We start from the raw sequence: 19,364 nt of genomic DNA, 5'->3' as shown, positions 1-19,364 counted from the left end.
TGCACGGTTTTTAAACGGTCGCAATCTTCAACTGACTATATCTTCTTTATTATGAACTCATGAATCATATTCGTTGTTGGGCAGCTTCTTAGCTCGGAACCAATCCACTGAGGGCAAAAAAGACGGTTGCGAAATTTTGTTTTTTGATTGAAAATTTTCCAAGGTGGACCAAGAGATCGATTTTTGGAAAAAAAATCAAGTTTCGCAAAATACCTCGAATTCTGCATCATTTTCATAGGAAAGAGACAAGAAATGCAACGAGCTAATTAAAAGGCGCTGGGGCCTGTCCAGCTCCCAAATAATCAACATTTTCTGTCCATTTTGCACGGTTTTTAAACGGTCGCAATCTTCAACGGACTGTATCTTCTTTATTATGAACTCATGAATCATATTCGTTGTTGGGCAGCTTCTTAGCTCGGAACCAATCCACTGAGGGCAAAAAATACGGTTGTGAAATTTTGATTTTTAATCGAAAATTTCATCAAGGCGACCAAAAAATCGATTTTTGAAGAAAATTAAAGTTTTTCAAAATACCTCAAATTCTGCATCATTTTGATCGAAAAGAGACAAGGAATGGGACAAGCTAATTAAAGGCGCTTATTATCGGAAGACATGAAAGTTTGCGCTCTAATAAATGCTCTCGGTGCATTGCAAACAGGCAACTACGCATAATTGATTGAAATCAGACATCAAAACATTTCTTACAGATGGATGTGGTTTTCTTGGAAGTCGGATTTCGAAATAAATTTCAAGGAACTCGAGGAGAAACGCGGGAATCGATTAGCATTCCTAATGAATCCTTGAAAATCAGAAGTGGAACTAATTCGTCTATAACTATTCTAGTTTCAGTTGTTTAAGCGCATTGTCCAACGTCTTGATTTCATAACATATTACAAATGGAAGGGGATTGGTGGTTTTATTAAAGTTTTGAATTACCCTAATTTGTCTGAACTAAAACTCTTGAATTTGATTAAATTTTGTACTTTTCTCCAGTTGGAAGTGGAGGAATTAGAGCTAAATGGACACTGGAAAGGCATTTGAGTTTCCCTGAAAGTTTCTCCAGTGCTAATTCGTTCGCGAGCAGTGAAATACTAACCAATTTTTACGCCTTTGCCAGCAAAATGCTTTTCGCCATTAAGCCAATTCAATTGATGCTGAACCTAATCCGATCAAAGATCATTCACGCCATTGAATCCAACGATAATTGCATGTACTTTCGCATATAGAGTCTAGATAACATTGACCGCGGAAACCATTTGCCTTTTAGCCAATTAACGCAAAGGAAAAATGTTAATCTAATAAATAATTACAGAAGAAAATAATAGGATTTTCTTCTGCTAAGATACATCGATCAGGCGTGTCGGAATCCAAGCGATTCAACTGAGGGGGATAAAAATGGAAACAATGGAAACCAGGCACAAGCCATAACAATAAATGAACATGAACATACATATATGATTCGTTAAAACCATTTGAATCGTTAAAACCGTAACTATTCGCTGAAAACAAAGGGCACCATTATATGGCTTTCCAATCTTTATGCCAATAATATATTCCCATTTGTACGTACATACGCCCTGCTAAGCATAGAGGATGAGATAATGGGTTCTAGGAGCTTGTGTGGGCCCGAAGAAACCAATCAATGGAATAAAAATCATTTTGTTAGTGTGGCAACGATTTGATATGAATCATTATTAATGGTAATTTTTGGTGCGTTTAGTGTCGTGCTATGCAGCAGCATTCGTGAAATAGGCTATAAATATGAGTTTGGATGCGAAGATTATTTAGAGAAATCGATTAAAAGAAGGAAGAAATTTAGCTTCCAAACAACAGTTTCGTGCAAATGTTTGGGCAGCGTCCAATAATTGTTGTTACGTAATGACTGGATGTCTTTTATCATTTTTTGTCAAATCGGGGAAGTGTTGGCAGTTTCTGTGAAATTTTCCAAGTTATCTTTTGAATTTACCGATATATTTTCTATTAGTGGGTGTTTTAATTTCTATTACCAAAAATGTCTAAGCAAAATGGTTTGCGACAACAATGAGTTGCGCTTGTATTTGTTTGCGTCCTGTTTGTCGCCATTTTTAAATAACAGAATTGTAAGGCTTTCGTTCCTTTCCTCAGGTGTTTCTCCTTTGTGCAGCCATTGGGTGAAGAACATTTTTAATATTTGTAAAATTTCTTCTTTCATTTCTATTCACATTTCCGCAATAATTCAGTCAGGTGCGGGTGCTTTATTATTCTTTAATTGGGACAGAGCAACCACTATTTCATAATTCTCTATTTCAGCTGGTGTTTCCGAGTTTACATTCATGATTCTGTTCCTAATATGCTCTGTATGCTAATGCTTGAGTCTTTCTTTGATACCTTTCTACTTTCTCCGATATTTGACCTTTTTCTCTCAGTGCCCTTCCTGTTTCGACTCTTACTAAAATAAGCAGTTGTTTTGCTAAATTCATTGGCAATCATTTTGAGCCCCTATTTCTTTCAATTCCTCTCTCGATTTTATTTTCATTATGTTTCCTTAGCTCTTCTCGTATTTTCGTTCTAATAAGTTTGTTCAGTTCTGCGCATTCGACTGTGTTTCTTTATTTTCGCTTATTAGTCTTCTCCTAGTGTTCATCATTCTTATTGTCTCATCACTTCTCTATTTATATATCTTATCAGTCTATTTTCTTTTCAATTTTAGTTGGGCTCTTTATCCCTGCTTCTAAAAGTATTTCTTTCAGTTCTTTATAAAGTTTCTGCACTAGTGACGAAAGCAATATCAGTGACAAATGCTCAATTTTTCACTCGGAAAATTTTCAATATAGTTAATTGTACATACTTTCCTGACTGTGTTTCAATTCCAAATCATTGGCATTGAAATATATGACAAGGCTTAAAGTAGCAACAACGCTACACATAGAAACTGATGATGGTGGAAAACACCGAAACGTATTTTAATTGATAAATAGACAATAAATGACTGAAGCCCAGGAATTGATTTTGATTTGGAATATAGTTAATCTTGTTTACGATGTCTGTATGACTTTTTGCATGGCTCGAGAGCTTTGAGTCTAAAGCTTTGATAAAACAAATTTTAGAGTGAGACATAAAAAACCACGAAAACTTGAAAATTAATAAAAAGCCTATTAAACCGGCAGGTATAATTTCATAGTGACAGTCATTGCCCTAGAAGAAAGTTATTATTATAGCTCTAAATGCAGGCTCGGCTGCAATCCAAGCAGGCAATAAAAATGAGCCAGATCGAAGCCCGTCAATGCGGTAGGTCCTCTTGAGGTTTATTGGTGGATATTCAAATTATTCTAGACATACTGGCCAGGATCTAATTACTGAATTGCCGACCATTTCATCTGTACCACAACATCCAGTCGAAGCGGTTTGTTACAAACTCAAGAATCATCTCCCTATTGAACGGAAGAAAAAACGTACCAAATTGATGATCTATGCTTCAGTGACTTCAATGGCGTGATTATCAAATTCACTTTTGGATGATCGGCGACGTCCGGGATAATATGTTTGTATCTTGATTTGATTGGATCACCCAGCTTTTATTCTGCTTCAAGTAGCTATTTCACAAGTTGCCTCGTAATTGGACTCCTATGGCTCGAGATGAACAAAGATATGAGGAAAAGCATGGACAGTTGTATTATTTTCGTTTATTTGAAGACCGCGCAAGGTTTTGAGCATAAATAACCGACCATTGTTCAAGTAACCTTCATTCTCCCTGTTACGGAATACTGTGTCAGCCCTCATCAATCAATTATCGAACATGTTTTGCGGCACGAATTAAACGATTAATTTTCCTTTAACCAAGACGTGTTGTTTCAAATGCCAATCTCGTTTGTCTCCCGAGAGCATTGTGCGAAATGTGATTTTATTTATCTTTATACCAGCTGAAAAGTTGGAAACTCATTCAGAAACATGGTGATTTCGTTGCTGAGAGCAATAAAACTTGTTAAAAATGTCGGCAGTTGCGATAACGCTGGAAGGGCTTTTTAGAAGGGATTTAACTTTGCAATTGGATTTACGAGTTGATGTAGATCTATAGGGCACAAATGGCATTTCGAACTTTTAGGACGACCCACCATGATCACAACCTGATATTCTGGGGAAGCTAATAATTTTATATTGATTAAAAATCGAGTAGTTGAAGTGTCCGGAGCCACGTTATCTACTTTTTAAAACTGATGAATTTTTATTTTAAAATTTTGCATGAGCAGGAAGCTATCCTTCCCAAGGAAAACGGACTCGTTTGCATGAAATATGCAATTCAATCTACTTAAAGCTCCCAAACTCCTTAAATTAACAAATTTCTACTCCATCGCTGGCAGGCAATTCCCTAAATAGGATTTAATTAAATTTTGGATTATCTGGCATGTCACATAAACTTTATATATTTGCTAATGTAGGATTCGAACATGTTGCACATGTCCTGGATTTGAATTTGGGAACACGCATGGAAACTGGCAGTTATTTAATTATAGTGAAAAGCTAGTCATGTTTCTTGTGAAATATTTTTTGTATTCTGTATCAGTCGTTTTTCAGGACGCTTTGAATGATTTGAATGAATTGAGTGGAGAGAATTTTGAGATAAAAGAATAATGGTTGAGCGTTTTGCTAATTTGTTAGGTTTTCGTAATAACAAAGTGGAAACAGAAATAAAGCAAACTTAGGTAGGTATAATCCAGTCATTAGCCTCGAGTATATGCTATGTTTGTATGCATTTTTTTTAAGTGGGCGCAAATTGCCTTCTTTAGAAGGAATTCACTAGATTCTCTCTGATTCTATTTGATTCTACATACATTTTATCCGGGCTAGATTTTAACTTTCAAAACGAACGGGAACTAAGCCCCAAAACAACCAAATGAAATTGGGCAGAAACTTTCAGGGGTTTCGAACACATCCAGAAAATACTCAGGATTTACAACGTCCAGAAAAGTTCTCAATTTCTATCAGGTCCTGTTGATATCGACTTTTAGCTCAGGGCATATTTGCGTCGAAATAAAACATACAGTGGTTAACGATCATTTTGCAAAAGTTTGCGTAATAATTTTCGGCATATAAAGGTTCTAAAAGTAGAACAGTACTTATATCTTTTTGCATCAAATCCTTTAAATTAGACGAACTTTCATAATTATTTCACACATTTTTCTTTACTGTATCTTGGATACTAGTTATTTTGACTTCCACTATTTAGTCGATAGTCGGCATTTAAAGATGAGATAAAAAGGAGCGAGAAAAATTGAGAATGGCAGCTGCAAGCCGATCTTGCTAATCACGTGGACGTACAGAACTAATGAAAAAATCCAAACATTTTTAGATAAAACGTGTGCAAAGACATAGTTTTGTTCAACAGGTAAAACGCCCTAGAAAATTATTGAAAATGTATGTTTCACAGAAAAACACTGTAAATAACTAATCAAGCAAATTGAAACATTTGGCAAAGTAGAAAATGCCACAATGTTCTTTTATATGACGATCGCTTAAATAATGGAACCCATCAAACCGAAATATCAAAGACCATAAAATAAATCAGCTGTTTGATCTAAATAATCTATGAAGCATATGCTAGATTTAAAAATTCTGCTATTTTGCTTCAGTTTTCTTCGGCGCCCTCAGTCTAAAGCACCAGATGCTCTTCATGCTGTGGTTGGGGGTGTTTTATAGAATCGCGCTCTTACAAAGCCACGTGCTTCAACAATAACCCTCTTAGTTCGCTCAATTAATTGTGATGAGCATGACAGCCGGCTCGTGGCCATACACACATTTTACCTTTGGGCAGCTGACTAATCATGAGTTAATGGACGTTATGTCCCAGGTGGTTTAGGGCGAATTTACGACTCATTTCAAGACTATAAATTCGGTTTTCATCGACAATATTGAAATTGGTAGTTTGGATATTTTGATGAAGAATTACAAATTAAAATTGAGTTGGTCGCATGCATCACATGAAATGGTTTATTGCTGCAACGACAAAGTGAAAAAAAAAACACGTACCGAAATTGCTTCTGTTCATAACGCGATAAAACCGTCACGATTCTACTGGGACTCAACTAATTGTTTACAACTTAATGTATGGCTAAGAAATAATTTATTGCATGATCCAAACCCAGTAATTATACATAACAACAGAGTTGAACGAGAAGTCCTAAATAACTTCGCCTTTAGTAGGAATATGTACGCGAAGTACACGCAAATATATTAGAATATTATACGGACGATATACCTAACTCGTGTATATTCCATGTCGTAAATCTTTGACAATTCCGTCCTATTCTTACTTCCTAGACACGCATTCGTGGGCAGATTGGGTCTATATGTGTCTGAAAGATTGTAAAATATCGCTTTGTTTGTTTGAAATATGTAACTGCATTTCAACAATCTGGTCTTGTTCCTTTTAGTGCCCTTTAGATCAAGGTTAAGAATGTTTTGGAATGCGTTAGCAGAATGTTAAAGGTCGACCAAGGGAACAGTCCATCAATTTCATATTCACTTCTCACTTCGCACACTTTCTACTGTGTGCTCTAATATTTCATAGGTATAATTTGTTCTGCTTTATCTCTATTATTTTCATCAATCAATCAACAGAAATTCTTTTCAGAGTTTCACCTAAAAACCCTGGTGAGGCGACAGAATATTAAACAAAAAAACATTAATTCAAATTTTCAGTTCATCACTTTAGCAGGCCAAGAGGTAAACCGAACAAACTCACTAATTGAATGAGCGCACAATTCAACAACTCACTTCACTCGGAAGTTAAGCATCGTAAGTTTCACTTCGTTCCCCTCTTCATTCGTTTGCTGCAAACAATTGAAAGCCTAATTTCGCCCTGTTGGAAGCTTTACGAGTGGCTGCCGAAATTTTTATAGCTTGTCAACCGGAAACGAACATCAAAGTGCAAACTGATCTAAATCACCGCAATTAATATACTTAGACTGTTGTGGAACAAAAAGCCTAAAAATAAAATAGGAACAAAGAGATTCTATTTACGAAAGAATGTTGGCCTTTCTTGATAATCGCCCGAAGAGTGTGGATATTTATGAACTAGCAAAATATAAATAGTATCTAACTGAAGTGATTCATACATATTGATATATGAAGTAAATGAAGTGATTAATAACGCATATATTTCACTACATGTATAAGTCGTCTGGTAATTGAGACTTCTTCTATTTTTCGGTATGGAAACCAATTGCACATTCGACTAAGTGTTTCAATTAAAATTCATAAGGAACTAGAATACTTGGGCTCAAGAAAAACGCAAAGAAAACAATTCAAAATAACATTAAAGGACACACGAAGATATTAAAAGTTGGGCTCTTGAGACATCAAAACTAAGTAATAACAAGTTTTTTCAATGAAGCTCCATTTTCACAATCAGCCAAGTATTTATTTTTGATATTAAAAAAACTATTTTAAAGACGAAACTACAAGTATCTTCTTTTGTTCCCCATACTAGCATTCCCTTGTTCCATTTCGCTATTGTCTGAAATTTCTGAAACTTTTCATATCTCGTAGACTTTGTTTTGACAAGAACACAAATAAAGGGTTTTGTTTTGAGGCGAAATTAATTAAAAACGCTGACGTTTCAAAGGAGTTTTTGTCCCGGTTTGTTAATTTGAGCATGGCACACAATTTCCCATTTTGAAGTATGAATATTTTAATCTATTTGGAAAAGTAATGCATCTTTACAGATCACGTTGGATTACGAGCAAGAAAGTCTGCAAAATATGTCGATTTTTTAATACTTATTTAAAACAGGCGCTTCTAACGAGTTTTGTAAACTTTCTAAACTATATATTTTCAAGTGAAACTCGATAACTTTCTTCAATCTTCGAAATTCAAAGCTCTTTAAAAGCAGCAATAAACATCGTCTGAGTGAAAAGTGATATTTTTCAACTCTCCCTCATGTAGATTTGAAACTATCAGCATGCTTTCCACTTTTCCGGTTTGAATCAATTGCAGCTTGAAACTTGAAAAAAATTAAGTTGACAAACTTTGGAGCATATTTTCTGAATATGTGCTCTATATTGATTTGTTTCTCTGTCCGTTTTGTTAACTAACTACAATTTCCTTGTTTTGGTTTGTTCAATACTTAACTGAATCACTCGAAACACAACATGCCGAAATTTGTAAACTATTTCTGTTCTATAACGAATTCCTTGCGCTGTCCGCTAAAGCTTTCAAAACAATTTCACAGATGTGAAGCTGTGCAAATTACATATTTATCTAGTTCGGTTTTAAGTCTGATGCTAATGGTCGGATGTTAATAAAGAAGCAGTTGCTTAATTATGCAAATAGACTCTGTCAAGTCCATCAATATAATTGTTATTTAATGTACCATTTGATCGTTAATGCGTACTGTTTATGACGATGCGCAATATTCTGCTTTTCATAAATACTAATGGACTTTATTAAGCGCTTGACCGTAAAGAAAATTGAAGTGTCTTCATTATTCATCTTGGCTATTCCATATAGGTGTTTTTCTACGAAACTGCGACCCAATTTTTTTTCCGGTGGCTGTAAAATGGCTTCCACTTCATCCTAACCTTGTTAGAGACATGATTAATTGTGCAGAAATTAATGCTATTCAGATAAATGTGCGGGCAAATGAATTAAAATCAATAGTGCACTCGAGAGCACTGGAAGCTGGAATGCCGAAATCTGGCTTAAGGCAACCGATTCGTAATTACATTCAAAGTAAATTAGTGATATGCTTCTATTTTAGCAGTGCAGTATATTTTAAGAAGTCGAGTATGTAGTCGATAAAATCTTTTGAAGTCTTTCTATTGGCTAAAAGTTAATAAATCCATTTCGTAGAAACTGGAATAATATGGTAATTCGAAAAGCTCTGAGCGTTAATTAGGAAAACTTAAATAGTTGTTTTAACTTGGAAAACACAGTTTCATAAATTCACTCGAGCTAAGTTAGTTGGAAACTCACAGCAGAGATTTACCATAGCGGGCAAGGACAGTTAAAAGACACTTAAAAGTTCGCAACTTTGATTTTTGAAATATTGGAACCTGGTGAGGAAGTGGGAAATGGGAAAACTTGCCAGTCCTTGTCCTGTGTTTTCATTTAATTAACACTCTGGAAGTAGGCAATTTCCAAAACAACGTGAAGTGGCTTTGCAAATTTACTTAGACATTTTTTTCATTGAAACATGCGCTAAGAGATTAAGGAAAGCACTAAGCAAATAAATTGATTGATAAATTATTTTAAATTATATCCTTTTGATGTGTAATTAAACGTTGGAGCAAAAGAATGGAAGCAATAATACAGTTGACTGCACCGAAACTTCGTTGTTTTTCAGCGTTTGCTGAGGAATTTTTCAACTAGGTGGGCACTTTATTTTAGCAGGAACATAATGGCCAGGTGTGTTTTTTCAACAGTTTATTACCGAAATGGACTGTTGTTTCCACATTTGCATGGAAAAATTGTCCAAGCCACAACGTTTTGCCCAAATTTGCATACGATACCGATCTAATAAATGAGAACCCTCGGTCGGGTTTTTAAATTACTCTAAGCCATTAAACGGGCATTTTATTGCAGGAATTTTACGCGAAATACTTGCTTTTGATACGAAAGGAATTGCCAAGTTAATGAGCAAATTTTGGTGCCTGAAGCCCCCTAGAATAATTCAGTCAACTACGACCCTAAATTAAGCTAAAATTGTCGAGGTAGTAGCCTAAAGATCCAGGAATGATAATTCAATTAAACCTCCATTATAATCTTTCGCAACATGAGTAGTATAAATAAAACATGGAATGCAGGAGAATTTTTACGACATACGAATAAGTGGCTCTATTTGCATATCAACGTGTGTATCTAATTCGCGTATCGCATTTTTCAGAACGAAGACGCCGGAGGAATTTCTCAAGCACCCAGTCATGCATTTCGATGTAAAACTTTCAAGAAGCCCCGGCCATGTCACTTGTGCCATCAGCCCATCATCAATGAGGGATCTTGTTGTCGTGGTAAGTGAAATCAAAAATCTTGTTCAGAATATTGCAGAAATATATTGTTTGTGTAGCTACATGTTTTATTTTTATTTTTTTATCAGCGGCTTAATTTTAATTATCAGTTCGATTCTTGTTAGTTTATATTTATAAGAGCATGTTATTGTTGTATCTGTTAGTGTTTGATTGCAGTTTCTCTACAGCGTTTGTTATTGTTGTTGTTGTGTCGTTCTTGATCAATGCAGTGTCGTCAGCGCATTGTATAATGGCGCATTTTGTTGATTTCGCTTCCCTTAAAAATGGATCTAAAAATGTTTTGGTTTTTCACGCGATATATTTTTTGCATTCCAATTAAACTGCAAACAGTAAAATATTGCAAAAATTAATGCAGTTGCAATTAATAAAGATGCACAGCTTCAAAATACAGTAAAGTCCGCTTATAGTGAACTTTCGGTTAAAACGAACTTTTTCCTTTAATTGAAACGTCGTCCATAAAGACCAACGTATTTTTTTACTGGTTATAACGAACCCGTTTATAACGAACTTCCGGATATAGCGATCACTTTTTAGGTTAGTTGTAATATTCACTTTCCGTTTATAACGAACCTCCACGCTCAGCAACACCAATCGTGCGGAGTTTTTTATATTAGTGAGAGCGAGAGACAGGCAGTGACTTGTTTTTTGCCGCGTTATGTATGTAAATCGTTTTAGAATGGAAAAACAAAAACGCAAAGCTTTTTCACTAAATGAAAAGTGCGAGATTATTAACAAAATAAAAAGTGGAGTAAAGCAGAGTGACATTTGTAAGGAATTAGCTCTTGGAAAGTCTAATGTTGCAACAATATGGAAAAACAGAGAAAACATTTTATCAGCGTATGACAAAACAAATGTTAGATGTAGGAAGTTAAAATTATCTGCTCATGAAATGGTTGACAAGGGACTTATTAAGTGGTCTACTCAAAAAACACACGAAAACGTTTCCATAAGTGGCAGTGTTTTACAACAAAATGCTAGTGAAATGGGGAGTAAAATCAAAAACAGAGAGTTTGCTTATTCTAAAAGTTGGGAAGAGCGTTTCAAGAAGAGGCATAATATCAGTAGCGGAAAAATTGTTGGAGAGCCTGCCGGTGAAAAATTCTTCTTATGAAAACGTTAGAGGCGATCGATAAGAATAAAACATTTTCTATAAATCTCTTAGATGCAGTCAATTTCATTCATAGAGCTTGGCAAAAAGTTAGCCGAAAAACCATTGCAAATTGCTTTAAGCATGGGGGATTTGTAAGAAAAGAAAATTATTATGAACCAGACGATGAAATTCCACTTAACGAATGGTTAGAAAAGTATCTCTGACTACGAGTATGACACAGACGAAGATGTCCTAATGTTATCGAAGAACAAGTTAAAACCAAATTGAGTGATTTCAATTTCTTGGAATATGTGAGCATTGATAATGAGCAAATTATAGACTCCGTGATCTCATCTACAGCTTTAAGCGATAATGAGAAAGATGACGATTTAGGTGAAACGTATTCTACTGTAAACACCAATGATGTTCCAACCATTTCTGAAATGACAAAAAAAGTGTCAGAACCTCGAAATTTTCTACAATCACGCCAAGTTCCTAATCATATCTGAGAGTCCTTTTGTGATCTTGAAAACTATGTAAATAACATCGATTTTTGCAGCAGAAATGTACAAACAAAAATTGCAGACCTTATAAAGTAGATTTCAAATTTAATTTTGTTTATCTTCTTGTGTTATTTTTAGTCATACCTACTAACTTCTACTACTCTATGTAAAAATAACGAAATAAAATACACCACGTGTTTTTGTATTATTATTCGCTTATAGCGAACTCCGGATATAACGAACCAGTTTTAGTTCATTTTTCAAGTTTGTTAAATCCGGACTCAACTGTACATTTAAATAGTTCATAAATGTTTCCAAAAAAATTAATATTTGTTTGAAACCAGTGTATTTACCATTATTTTATTAATTGTCCTTTGTTATTATATGACTATAAATCGTCGTTAATTTTATTATGAAAGGGCGTCGTATTTTTTTTGTGGGTCGAAGATAAATCTTGCAAGTCCGCCCATCTATTAGTCTCTTACATAATAACTGCTTTATTAAGGTGCATCCACCATACTGCCGGGGACTTGTTGTATCTTAATTATTCCAGAAATTTTCCATCTATTCCGTAGCTTCCACGCGTTACCAGATGTACATGAAATGCTAAGGATCTTTTGATATAAAAGAATAATTGTTTTTAAAAATAAAAGAAAACATTTGTAAAAGAAACCATAAATAAAAAACATGTATAGTTCCAGGTGCATTAAAAATCGCCAAGCTCTAGTTTTTTCCTGGGTTTGCTCTTTTGAGTTAGCACTAACCAACGGCTCTTTAGTTGCAGTGCATGGAATTTTAAATCAATTTTTACACTCTTTCCGGCCTGTTTCTGTTCCCATTGAGGAAACACAACATTTATCAAATCACACCAGCGATTTAATGGTTCTTTGGCAATTAAGGCTGCGCCTATGCCAGCTAACCCATGGGAAGTGACTGTTTAACCCAGCTTTTACCGGGTCGTGTTCATAATTTTTTTCAAATCCATATTAACTGACAGGACAAAACGCCCACGTCAATGATCTAGGATGTTATTTTAGCTCGTGCAAAAATACGGGTACTGTTGTTTGCTTTTTCGATCTGGTGTCGTGCTTATATATTGAGTAGACAAAAGCAAGTACTGAATCAGCGGGAATTATCGGTATTGTTTTAATGTGTTCCGATGTGGATCTCAAGAACAGGATGTGAAAATACCAGGCCCCAGTATCGGTTACTGTAAATATTGACCAACGTTCTTAGTTGATTTATCGTTTGTTGCATACAAACCTTGCCTTTAAAATTTTCGCACTGATTTCCATGATTTTGATCAGATAACAATGAATGAAGAAGCAAAATTTGTGGATTATCTAGCGATAAGTTTCAATATTTAATTTCGATGTTGTTTAATTAATTCCTCTGGGTTTTGAGCGATTTTTAATGTTTTTTTTTATAAATAATAGTTGGAACCAAGATTTTGTTTCCTTTAAGCAAAAATAGTGTTGAGCTCGAACAATTTCGATTCAAAGATTTGATGAGCTGGTTTCTTTATTCGCCATTGCAAAACAACGCTGTAGAATTCAAGACTTTTTTGGTTTATATTTTTCAGTCGAAATTTTTTTTCCCCAATGTGCATACGTATATGAAGTGTTCGAGGAGGAAGATATTGTCGGGTAAAGAGCGCGACCGCTAAAAAATGACTTAAAAAACTAAATTATTTCGCATCTGAAGCCACTAGAATATTTTTTAATGATCTCAATGCATTTCTCGCTTCTTTGGGATGAGAATAATACAGTTTTGAGTACGGCATTTTGAGATACTTCATATTTTTTCGAAAATTGACCTCTTAGGAAAACTACGGTCAAAATTAAAATTTTTACGTGTTTTTTGAGCGCATTGCAAATTTTTTAAAAAACGCTTAAAATGGACTGGATGGAAATTTTGAAAGGTTGCAAAATTTTTGAAAAAATCTATCCTCACCCCTTCAATCCAAAATCTAGATTTTACATGCGCTTTTTAAGCTCTGCAAATATTTCGACGTACGAAGCTTCTCTATATGCATATTAGCACGCTTGCGCCTATAATAAGGTAGATTTTGTCGCTTAAAGATCATGTCTGATCAAAAACTGCCTCAAAAATAATTACATATATGAATCTGAAATTTCTCGCGTGTTTCAATGAGCTCGTTGCATTCCTTGCTTCCTTGCGATAAAAACATGATTTTTGGGAAAACAGCTTTTTTATCTAAAAATTTTCTGCATAACTCTGTTAATATCGGGCAGATTTGATTGATTAAAAGCGATGCCATGATTTGTGTGCCTCTGGGTGCTGCGCAAATGGCTTGGTGCGTCAACCCAACGCACCGACACAGTAACTCAGTTTAAAATGTCTTCAAATTTCAGAATTTTTCAGTTTTAGCCAAGTTACTCTTTCTTCTAAATGCTCAATTTTCTAAATATTCACTTAAAAATGCTGACAATTGTAAGGTATTTTCCGCGAAAAATTATGAAAAAAATTTCAACTCCTTCGTCGTTTTGAAAAAATGTTTGTAATCCCTTTCTAGCTTCGTATTTGGAACAAAAATCAAACAATTTTCTATCAAAAAATGAACAGAAAAAGCGAAAGTTTATAACAGATGATTTGGAAATCTCGTCACTCGTCAAATTTGTTAAAAAATGTGTTTTTTTTTGTTTTGACTGAATTGTTTTTGCTTTACTTTCTGCTCAAAAACCTCTATATTGTAGAGTTTCACTTAAAAAAAAACGAAAATTAATTCCTATCGTTTTTTCCCGAAAACCGTTTAAGTTTTCTTCAAAGCCGATCACAAAACTAAAAGTTCTAAATCGAAAACTCAAAAAAGCATTATTTTCTGATAATTCTTTTTCGTTCCTTTTTAACAATAATGGGGTGTTTCCAGTAGAAAATGACAAAACTAATTTTGCCAGAAATTTCGCTTCATTCATCGGTTTTCAGGGAACTTTAGAAAACCCACTTCAGCTTTTTCAGCTAATTCGAATAATTTTGTTCAATTTTTTACTGAAAGTAATTAGGACCATCTTGAAAAAACGACCAGAGAGCAAACGTTTACAAAAAATCATTGGGGACATTTGCCGCCCTCATTGCTTTGAGGATTTCTAAAGTTCCTTTAAATTTTCAGGTCATTCCAGTTTTAGTAAAGTTTCTATTAAGCAATTCTTTCTAAGCAAAAATCGCATTATTTTTTAGTTTTACTTAAAATACTGACAAACTTAAGGTATTTTCTGTGAAAAATGATAAGATAAATTTTAGTAGAACACTCGCCTCCTTTTGCCGCTTTGCAAAAATGTTTGGAAAACTTTTTGCAGCTTCGAATTCTGTTGTGCAAAAGAGGCCGGAAGACCAGATTCACATTCCAGTCAGATCCGGATTGATGAAGGTTTCCCTCTTTATTATTTTTTTTCTGCTTTTATTTAATTACGCGTATCATTGAAAGCGACCGAATAATCAACTTGATTTTCACACGAGCTCTCGCGTCTATATTTTGCCGCATTTTTAAAAACGCAACCAAATTCTACATTTTAGTATTGAATTTGTTAAAGTAATTGATGAGTAGAGAAATTTGCTTTTAGTAAGAACTGGACCAGTTCACAAATGATGTTTTATATAAAAAAGGGCGCAGTTTAAGGCTCTGTGCGTAGATTACAACTAGAGCCTGATTCAAGAAGATGCCCCAAATCATATTTAAGCTGTAATGGTATACAGTCGCTTTTTCAACAAAGGCATTACCATGACCTTAACATAATTTTTATGAGTTTTATTTCAGTTTAAAGTTTAATGGCTTTAAAAACACACTTTACATGACTCCCCCCCACTCCAGACTTGAAATCTGGATCCGCCCATGGTTGTGCATGTATTTTTATGGGTTACAATGAAAATTAGATAGAAGTTAAGCAATTTTTTGGTGTCTGTTATCAGTAACAGAAATGAACAGGACTAGTTGATATTTAACCACTTTTTGGTCGTCTAATTTTTTGCGGATTTATGTGTGAAGCATCAGATATTTACTTAATGTTCATAAGATAAAACCTTCTAATCCACGGCCAAAGCGACTAGACTGTCAGAAGAGAATAATCCGCAATTCCGTTTTGGCAAATATTTCAGTTTTAAAAGCAAGAAGCTTAAAGGATGGCGATTTTTCAAACACCTGGAAAATAATACTGCTGACTAATTTTAACCAAATGTTGAAGATTCACTGCTCTCAGGACTCTTAAGAAGCTGCAAAATAGTAATGTCTCATGAATAATTCAAATTTAGTTCGCAACAGTTCGCAAATATTGCACTAAGAGTCACTGCATACAGGACTCAAGAAGGTCAAGGATTAAGGCAAGATTTAATCCCAAAGGAACATTTTTCAAGTTCAAAGGCAGATTATTAATTTTCCCAAAAATCCCTCTCTTGCCGTTTTAAAGAAAAAATGTCGAACTGAGCGTTATTTTCATAAAAACATATCGAATCAGTTTGGCACAAATTTCCTAAATTTTCCGTCCCTTGACTTCTCATTCAATCAATTTTCTAACGCAATTTATTTGGACTTATTCATTGATAAATTCTGAGCCATTTATTGGGAGTAACTCTTGCACGTTTGTAGGGCATGACTTGCACTCATCGATCGTTTTTCGAAAATAATTGGCAATTTTACGCAGACAAACACACTGTTTCGAATCTTTCATAGCTCAAACACCGGAAAAATAGTCAACCCACTTTGGGTATACAATTAGGCTTTTAAGGCGGCAGAATCTCCAAAGTCGTGTTGACCTCCTGCAATCTGCACGATTTCCTTCTCAAAAAGGGACAGCAGTATTGACGTTTTTGGGTTTTAGCAGACCACGCAAGATGATTTCCGAATAGAAATCGTGATATTCATCATTCATGAATTGCCACACTTATGCAACCTAACCCAGTTCAGTTCTTCTGGATGGAAATAAATAGTGCTTAAATCTTTTTGCCAATATCTAATTGAAAATGCATCGATATGTAAGAAACGAGGAGTTTCGTGGGTGGTTCTGATATATTCAGATCCACCAGAATAACAAATCTGCAACATGTTCACCTGAAGCGTTTTATGCATAACCACGTTGGATTTCGTGGCGGTCTTCGCCGTAATGAAAGATCCATTCTAACAAACCACCGGTTGTTCGAGCCTAAATTATTGCCAATTTGTGTCAATTACCGGGAAAAAAACTCGAGTTTTGCAATCAATCTGGATGGAATAAGTGTAATTTGCAATCTAGCGCATGTGTGAAATAGTACTATGCAAATTACAGCTTCTAGCTTTGCTTCGGGTAATTGTCGATATAAAATTAAGAGCTATGGCTTATTTATGCATTTGCGGGTGACCGCCAGGTAATTTTATGACGGCATTAAATGTTATTGTTTTATTGCGTGTCGCTTTGGGTTGTCCAATAAATTAGACTAGTTTTTTTCGAATGGAAAATGTATATATGGCAGATAATCTATCGGTTTCAAATTACGGGAGAATAGAAAGTTAGTGAACAATATTTTGCTTAAAAATCATACTGGTTGCCCGTTGCATAAATTTAATTGAGTGAGTGGGATCAAAGGAACAACCAAAGCTTCTAATATCAAAATTAACGCCAGCTAGAACACGGAAAAGTTTACCAATTCGTCTGTAAAAATGCGTCAAGTATGTTGGGATTATTCGGTTGAGCTTCTTTAGATGCTTAATTTTACACAAATAATAAAACTTTGTTTGGCAGATAAAACCATTCATGCTTAAGGATTTGCTTCGTTGAATCAGGACATATTTTCTCTGTTTGCCTTTCCCTAAAAAATGTCTCTTAAGGCTCAATTTCTCTTCTGTTATATTTCCTCTATTTTATTTTTGCAACCTAAGAACGTGAACTGGATCACCGCAAAATATATTACTCTTTAGAACTATTTTGTTTATGTTCAAAATTGGTATTAAGGTAAGATTCGAAGCAAAATAGACTAAACAATGTGGCTTTGTGTACTAATAGTTGGATAATGGATTATTTTAGGGCTTTATGAGCATATGATAATGAACCAAATCGATGGGAGATTTACTATCTTCTAATTACAAGTTATATGAATATGAAAATGTGAATATTTGTTTTAAGCATTAAATGGGCCATTTTGTTCTAGAGCATTGGCACTGTTTAAATTTTAGTTTTTTGAAGTTTCAAATCGGTCACAATTTGCACAATGATTGCACAAATGATCTTTATTTAATTTAAAGCGATAAAAAGGCGAATTTAATGGTTAAAATTGAAATAATAAATTGCTACCTGAAGTTACTTACTGCTTTAAATACTGTACAATTTATTTTTAGGCGTAAATTAATTGTTTTAGTTTCTTAAGTTTCCTTTAAAACAATTGCTCAACACTTAATGATTTTGTTTGTTTCAGTATGCAAATACGTCTGCCACAAGATCTGCGAAAGCAAGGTAAGATTCCAAGAGTATTCTGTACTAAAAGTTCTAAGAAACCATTCAATACAAACTTTTTCCTAAATTGTTTTAAGCGTTGGATTGCAACTAAAATATTATTAGCGGCATTTCTGATGAATTGCAAAGAAAAATGACTTTGATATTCACTTTTACGACCTTCTTTGAAATGGTAGAAAATCGAGTAAAATTTAATGACGAATCAATCTTTAACTAGCGTCCATCTGTAACTAGCATTGCATGTGGAACTAAAACCCTAATTTTTAGTCTTTATAAAACAAGAGAGAGAAACTCAACAGCATGGAAGTGTCTTTCATTCAATAAAATTGGTACATATTCAATTAACTACCATTAAAGATAATGATATCAACTTTACTGTTTAGCGGCAATATTGGACGTTTTAGTAGTTGTTATTGCTCAATCATTGCCGGCCTGTTATTACAGTTCCAGTGATGGGATTTATCTTCTGCCGTTTAGCGGCAATATAAAAGGGTACTTCAGAGATATCTCAAAAATTTACTGAAGAAAATTGCCGCTGTTATTTTCCTCAAGAAGGAAAAAATTCCCTAATTGAACGATCTGGATTGTTCGTTTAGTGGCAACTAGTGTGCATTTGCTTGAATACCGCTTTATTAATAAGTTTGCGTTAAAAAGAGGCCTTTTATTGGAAAATACTTTTACAGAATAAAATACTTTTGAATTCCATCAAAACACAAGTTATTGAAAATTGAAATATTGTGATGCGGCAAAATAAATAAGCGATGACAAATTCAAACCTCTTTCCAACTACCATTCAAAACAGTACTTTCTACAGACCACAAATACTAAAAACCTCATTACTAAAAACTTGGAACCTGTTAGAAGCAAAAGGTGATTTTTTCAATTTTGTCGTCCTTTCGAGATGGTACCGTATCGGCCGTTCTTCCGCTAAAGTGTGAGCACGTAAACAGTTGTGTGGAAAATCAATTACGGTTATCTCGGATCTTATCTAGCATCTAAGATCCATTAGCAAGATAAAGTGTGGTTTATGTAAAAAACAAATTACGATGGTCACGCCTCGGACGGCCAGTGATGGGCTTGCTTTAATTGTGCATCTTGTGTCTTTTACTATAAATTTCCACTGTTTGATTTGCGTCCGCAACTTTTGCGCGAAATTTGAACCCCCTTGACTAATGTTTGAACGATGAATCAAAATAATGGTCTGAACAAAGTCCGCGAATAAGTTTGGAAAGAAAACTTACCCTGTAGTGGAAACTCCCAAGAAAACTCTCTGCCAGCTTTGTTAGGTTTCCATTAAAGTCGCCTTGTTGAAAATCGAGCTTTGTCCGATCCT

At 34.6% G+C, this 19,364-nt stretch overlaps 1 protein-coding gene across 7 annotated transcripts in view; it reads left to right on the top strand.

Annotated features, from left to right (window-relative positions):
* The window catches only part of LOC109546699 (tensin-1), a 123,938-nt gene that overhangs the window by 36,308 nt on the left and 68,266 nt on the right, over positions 1–19,364 (top strand). For all 7 annotated transcript variants that reach the window (XM_019917758.2, XM_019917762.2, XM_019917763.2 and 4 more), the window contains exons 2-3: positions 9,860–9,983; positions 17,994–18,031. In XM_019917758.2, the coding sequence (XP_019773317.2) occupies positions 9,860–9,983; positions 17,994–18,031 (162 nt within the window). The remainder of the gene's footprint in view (positions 1–9,859; positions 9,984–17,993; positions 18,032–19,364) is intronic.

This window comes from Dendroctonus ponderosae, unplaced genomic scaffold (assembly GCF_020466585.1).
Source record: "Dendroctonus ponderosae isolate FM_Combo_2020 unplaced genomic scaffold, Dpon_F_20191213v2 Dpon_F_20191213_3, whole genome shotgun sequence".
Taxonomy (NCBI): Eukaryota; Metazoa; Arthropoda; class Insecta; order Coleoptera; family Curculionidae; genus Dendroctonus; species Dendroctonus ponderosae.
This window is presented reverse-complemented; position numbering and strand designations above follow the sequence as displayed.